Consider the following 6,000-nt stretch of genomic DNA (forward strand, 5'->3'; position numbering starts at 1 on the left):
CCTGACTGCAAAACGCTCCCCTCAACCTGTCATTGCTAGCGGCAGTCGGTAAGGCAGGGGGCGCCACTCAATATCCGGTCCGGGGCGCTACCGGGGCGCTACCGGGGCATTGCACACTCGACTGACGTCACAATCTGCCGGCGCAGGAGATCATGGCGGTAGTGTTTAGCGCCGCCGCAAAATGTCTAGTTAATTTCGCGAGCGGCGCAAACATCACCGCGCCCGGGCGCTAGCTGCTTTGCGCCCTGTTAGCGCCCTCTTAAGGCGCAAACAACTGAACTTTTCCCCCTAATGTCCTGACTTCATCTCCCCAGCCCTGGCTCTGATCTCAGCCCGTTAATACCCTTTCTTTCTGCGCCAGTGCATCAGCCTCTGCATTCCATGACCCTTCACCCACTCTCGGGGCCAACTCGTACCACTCACTACCAGCTATCTCCTGGCTTGTCAAATATTATTGTTTGTGTCAACAGAGCCTGAGAAGGGAACAGCGCATCCGGTTTTGACAAAGCAGCTGATCTGTAAACTCGGAGCAGCTATCTGTCACCAACCTTTAATCGCACTTGGTCCTGTTACTCGCTTTTTCAGTCTTTAATTGTAGATCCAACGACAGAATATAAAATGGAACCGAACACAAATGGCTCTTTCGCATAAAGTGGATTCCTTAACTATTTCTCAATCATCTCTAACACTGTCTTTCCCCCTGTCCCTCAGCCGCTCCGCCTGTCCCTCATCCTCTCCGCCTGTCCCTCAGCCTCTCCGCCTGTCCCTCAGCCTCTCCGCCTGTCCCTCAGCCTCTCTGCCTGTCCCTCAGCCTCTCCGCATGTCCCTCAGCCTCTCCGCCTGTCCCTCAGCCTCTCTGCCTGTCCCTCAGCCCCTCCCCTGTTCCTCAACCTCTCCCCCTGCTCCTCAGCCTCTCCGCCTGTTCCTCAGCCCCTCCGCCTGTTCCTCAGCCACTTCGCCTGTTCCTCAGCCTCTCCGCCTGTTCCTCAGCCTCTCCGCCTGTTCCTCAGCCCCTTCGCCTGTTCCTCAGCCTCTCCGCCTGTTCCTCAGCCCCTCCGCCTGTTCCTCAGCCCCTCCGCCTGTTCCTCAGACCGTTTGCCTGTTTCTCAGCCTCTCTGCTTGTTCCTCAGCCCCTCCGCCTGTTCCTCAGCCACTTCGCCTGTTCCTCAGCCACTTCGCCTGTTCCTCAGCCTCTCCGCCTGTTCCTCAGCCTCTCCGCCTGTTCCTCAGCCCCTTCGCCTGTTCCTCAGCCTCTCCGCCTGTTCCTCAGCCCCTCCGCCTGTTCCTCAGCCTCTCCCCCTGTTCCTCAGCATCTCCGCCTGTTCCTCAGCCTCTCCGCCTGTTCCTCAGCCTCTCCGCCTGTTCCTCAGCCTCTCCGCCTGTTCCTCAACCTCGCCCCCTGCTCCTCAGCCTCTCCGCCTCTTCCTCAGCCCCTCTGCCTGTTCCTCAGCCCCTCCACCTGTTCCTCAGCTTCTCCTCTGTTCCTCAGCCCCTCCGCCTGTTCCTCAGCCTCTCCGCCTGTTCCTCAGCCTCTCCGCCTGTTCCTCAGCCTCTCCGCCTGTTCCTCAGCCTCTCCGCCTGTTCCTCAGCCTCTCCCCCTGTTCCTCAGTCTCTTTGCCTGTTCCTCAGCCCCTCCGCCTGTTCCTCAGCCTCTACGCCTGTTCCTCAGCCCCTCTGCCTGTTCCTCAGCCTCTCCGCCTGTTCCTCAGCCTCTCCGCCTGTTCCTCAGCCTCTCCGCCTGTTCCTCAGCCTCTCCGCCTGTTCCTCAGCCTCTACCACTGCTCCTCAGCCTCTCCGCCTGTTCCTCAGCCCCTCCACCTGTTCTGGAGCCTCTCCGCCTGTTCCTCAGTCTCTCCGCCTGTTCCTCAGCTTCTCCGCCTGTTCCTCAGCCTCTCCGCCTGTTCCTCAGCCTCTCCGCCTGTTCCTCAGCCTCTCCGCCTGTTCCTCAGCCTCTCCGCCTGTTCCTCAGTCTCTCCGCCTATTCGTCAGTCTCTACGCCTGTTCCTCAGTCTCTCCGCCTGTTCCTCAGTCTCTCCACCTGTTTCTCAGCATCTCCAGCTGTTCCTCAGCCTCTCCCACTGTTCCTCAGCCTCTCCGCCTGTTCCTCAGCCTCTTTGCCTGTTCCTCAGACTCTCTGCCTGTTCCTCAGCCTCTCCGCCTCTTCCTCAGCCCCTCCCCCTGTTCCTCAGCCTCTCCGTCTGTTCCTCAGCCTCTTTGCCTGTTCCTCCATCTCTCTGCCTGTTCCTGAGCATCTTTGCCTGTTCCTCAGCCTCTCCGCTTGTCCCTCAGCCTCTCCGCCTGTTGCTCAGCCTCTCCGCCTGTTCCTCAGCCTTTCCGCCTGTCCCTCAGCCTCTCCGCCTGTACCTCAGTCTCTCCCCCTGTTGCTCAGCCTCTCCGCCTGTTCCTCAGCCTCTCCGCCTGTTCCTCAGACTCTCCGCCTGTTCCTCAGCCTCTCCGCCTGTTCCTCAGCCTCTCCGCCTGTTCCTCAGCCCCTCAGCCTGTTCCTCAGCCCCTCCGCCTGTTCCTCAGCCTCTCCGCCTGTTCCTCAGCCTCTCCGCCTGTTCCTCAGCATCTCCGCCTGTTCCTCAGACCCTCCGCCTGTTCCTCAGCCTCTCCGTCTGTTCCTCAGCCTCTTTGCCTGTTCCTCAGCCCCTCCACCTGTTCCTCAGCCTCTCCAACTGTTCCTCAGTCTCTCCGCCTGTTCCTCAGCCCCTCCGCCTGCTCCTCAGCCACTCCGCCTGTTCCTCAGCCCCTCCGCCTGTTCCTCAGCCTCTTTGCCTGTTCCTCAGCCCCTCCGCCTGTTCCTCAGCCTCTCCGCCTGTTCCTCAGCCTCTCCGCCTGTTCCTCAGCCTCTCCGCCTGTTCCTCAGCCTCTCCGCCTGTTCCTCAGCCTCTCCGCCTGTTCCTCAGCCCCTCCGCCTGTTCCTCAGCCCCTCCGCCTGTTCCTCAGCCCCTCCGCCTGTTCCTCAGCCCCTCCGCCTGTTCCTCAGCCCCTCCGCCTGTTCCTCAGCCCCTCCGCCTGTTCCTCAGCCCCTCCGCCTGTTCCTCAGCCCCTCCGCCTGTTCCTCAGCCCCTCCGCCTGTTCCTCAGCCCCTCCGCCTGTTCCTCAGCCCCTCCGCCTGTTCCTCAGCCCCTCCGCCTGTTCCTCAGCCCCTCCGCCTGTTCCTCAGCCCCTCCGCCTGTTCCTCAGCCCCTCCGCCTGTTCCGCAACCTCTCCGCCTGTTCCTCAACCTCTCCGCCTGCTCCTCAGCCTCTCCGCCTGTTCCTCAGGCCCTCCGTCTGTTCCTCAGCCCCTCCGCCTGTTTCTCAGCCTCTCCACCTGTTCTTACACCCCTCCGCCTGTTCCTCAGCCCTTCCGCCTGTTCCTCAGCCCCTCCGCCTGTTCCTCAGCCCCTCCGCCTGTTCCTCAACCTCTCCGCCTGTTCCTCAACCTCTCCGCCTGCTCCTCAGCCTCTCCGCCTGTTCCTCAGGCCCTCCGTCTGTTCCTCAGCCCCTCCGCCTGTTTCTCAGCCTCTCCACCTGTTCTTACACCCCTCCGCCTGTTCCTCAGCCCTTCCGCCTGTTCCTCAGCCCCTCCGCCTGTTCCTCAGCCCCTCCGCCTGTTCTGCAGCCCCTCCGCCTGTTCCTCAGCCTCTCCGCCTGTTCCTCAGCCTCTCCCCCTGTTCCTTAGCCTCGCCGCCTGTTCCTCAGCCTCTCCGCCTGTTCCTCAGCCTCTCCGCCTGTTCCTCAGCCTCTCCACCTGTTCCTCAGCCTCTCTACCTGTTCCACAGCCCCTCCCCCTGTTCCTCAGCCTCTCAGCCTCTTCCTCGGTCTCTCCGCCTGTTCCTCGGCCTCTCCGCCTGTTCCTCAGTCCCTCCGCCTGTTCCTCAGTCTCTACACCTTTTCCTCAGGCTCTCAGCCTGTTCCTCAGCCTCTCCCCGTGTTCCTCAACCTCTCTGCCTGTTCCTCAGCCTCTTTCCCTGTTCCTCAGTCTCTCTGCCTGTTCCTCAGCCTCTCCGCCTGTTCCTCAGCCTCTCCCCTCTTCCTCAGCCTCTCCGCCTGTTCCTCAGCATCTTTGCCTGTTCCTCAGTCTCTCCGCCTGTCCCTCAGCCTCTTTGCCTTTTCCTCCACCTCTCCCCCTGTTCCTCCGCCTCTCCCCCTGTTCCTCAGCCGCTCCCCCTGTTCCTCAATCTCTCCGCCTGTTCCTCAGCCTCTCCGCCTGTTCCTCAGCCTCTCCGCCTGTTCCTCAGCCTCTCCGCCTGTTCCTCAGCCTCTCCGCCTGTTCCTCAGCCTCTCCGCCTGTTCCTCAGCCCCTCCGCCTGTTCCTCAGCCCCTCCGCCTGTTCCTCAGCCCCTCCGCCTGTTCCTCAGCCCCTCCGCCTGTTCCTCAGCTTCTCCGCCTGTTCCTCAGCCCCTCCGCCTGTTCCTCAGCCCCTCCGCCTTTTCCTCAGCCCCTCCGCCTGTTCCTCAGCCCCTCCGCCTGTTCCTCAGCCTCTCCGCCTGTTCCTCAGCCCCTCTGCCTGTTCCTCAGCCCCTCCGCCTTTTCCTCAGCCCCTCCGCCTGTTCCTCAGCCCCTCCGCCTGTTCCTCAGCCTCTCCGCCTGTTCCTCAGCCCCTCCGCCTGTTCCTCAGCCCCTCCGCCTGTTCCTCAGCCCCTCCGCCTGTTCCTCAGCCCCTCCGCCTGTTCCTCAGCCCCTCCGCCTGTTCCTCAGCCCCTCCGCCTGTTCCTCAGCCCCTCCGCCTGTTCCTCAGCCTCTCCGCCTGTTCCTCAGCCTCTCCGCCTGTTCCTCAGCCTCTCCGCCTGTTCCTCAGCCTCTCTTTCTCTCTCTGTCTCTCTCTCTCTCTGTCTGTGTCGACAGCAGGTATGAGGCTCTGGGGACCTGTTGTCCCCACTCACCTGAGCCAGTACCTCCTCTGTGGAATCTCACGAACCTCTCAGGTGAGAAGACTGAAAGGGAAGGGAGGGATTCTTCACAATGTGCACAGAAAGATTTGGAAGGAAACTGGGAAGCGTGCTTGGGGAGGGTTGGGAATGGTGCTGAGCGATCAGTCTCCAGGGGGCAGAGTGTGGAGTGAGCTGTACCAACAGTGTGTGACGTCTGATTCCATTGTGTGTCCCTCAGTTACCTGCACTCGTGGGAGCCGCCTCTGATTCATGGGACACTGACCTGTGACACCATCTTCATTCAACACAACGGCCTCATCAAGATAGGATCAGGTGCTGGTTCTGTCCCATCTCCACATCAGCTCCATCCCGTCTCCCCGCACCGGTTCCATCTCCCCATCTCTGCTGCGTCCCATCTCCCCGTCTCTGTTCCGTCCAGTCTCCCCGTCTCGGCTCTGTCCCGTCTCCCCGTCTCTGCTCCGTCCCGTCTCTGTTGCGTCCCGTCTCCCCGTCTCGGCTCTGTCCCGTCTCCCCGTCTCTGCTCCGTCCAGTCTCTGTTGCATCCCGTTTCCCCGTCTCGGCTCTGTCCCGTCTCCCCGTCTCGGCTCTGTCCCGTCTCCCCGTCTCTGCTCCGTCCCGTCTCTGTTGCGTCCCGTTTCCCCGTCTCGGCTCTGTCCCGTCTCCCCGTCTCGGCTCCGTCATGTCTCCCTGTCTCTGCTCCGTCCCGTCTCCCTGTCTCTGCTGCGTCCCGTCTCCCCATCTCTGCTGCGTCCCGTCTCCCCGTCTCTGTTCCGTCCAGTCTCCCCGTCTCGGCTCTGTCCCGTCTCCCCGTCTCTGCTCCGTCCCGTCTCTGTTGCGTCCCGTCTCCCCGTCTCTGCTCCGTCCCGTCTCCCTGTCTCTGCTCCGTCCCGTCTCCCCGTCTCGGCTCCATCCCGTCTCCCCGTCTCTGCTCCGTCCCGTCTCCCTGTCTCTGCTGCGTCCCGTCTCCCCGTCTCTGCTCCGTCCCGTCTCCCCATCTCTGCTCCGTCCCGTCTCGGCTCCGTTCCGTCTCCCCGTCTCTGCTCCGTCCCGTCTCCCCGTCTCTGTTCCGTCCCGTCTCCCCGTCTCTGCTGCGTCCCGTCTCCCCGTCTCTGTTGCGT

General features: G+C 62.6%; 1 protein-coding gene across 1 annotated transcript in view; it reads left to right on the forward strand.

Moving 5' to 3' along the window:
• LOC147116794 (nuclear receptor-binding protein 2-like) overlaps nucleotides 1-6,000 on the forward strand; it is a 301,760-nt gene that overhangs the window by 194,999 nt on the left and 100,761 nt on the right. Inside the window, exon 6 of the mRNA XM_085987208.1 lies at nucleotides 5,100-5,194. Coding sequence (XP_085843334.1) covers nucleotides 5,100-5,194 — 95 coding nt within the window. The remainder of the gene's footprint in view (nucleotides 1-5,099; nucleotides 5,195-6,000) is intronic.

Source organism: Somniosus microcephalus, chromosome 5 (genome assembly GCF_052327205.1).
Source record: "Somniosus microcephalus isolate GS21.2 chromosome 5, FLI_Smic_1.0, whole genome shotgun sequence".
NCBI classification, from domain to species: Eukaryota; Metazoa; Chordata; class Chondrichthyes; order Squaliformes; family Somniosidae; genus Somniosus; species Somniosus microcephalus.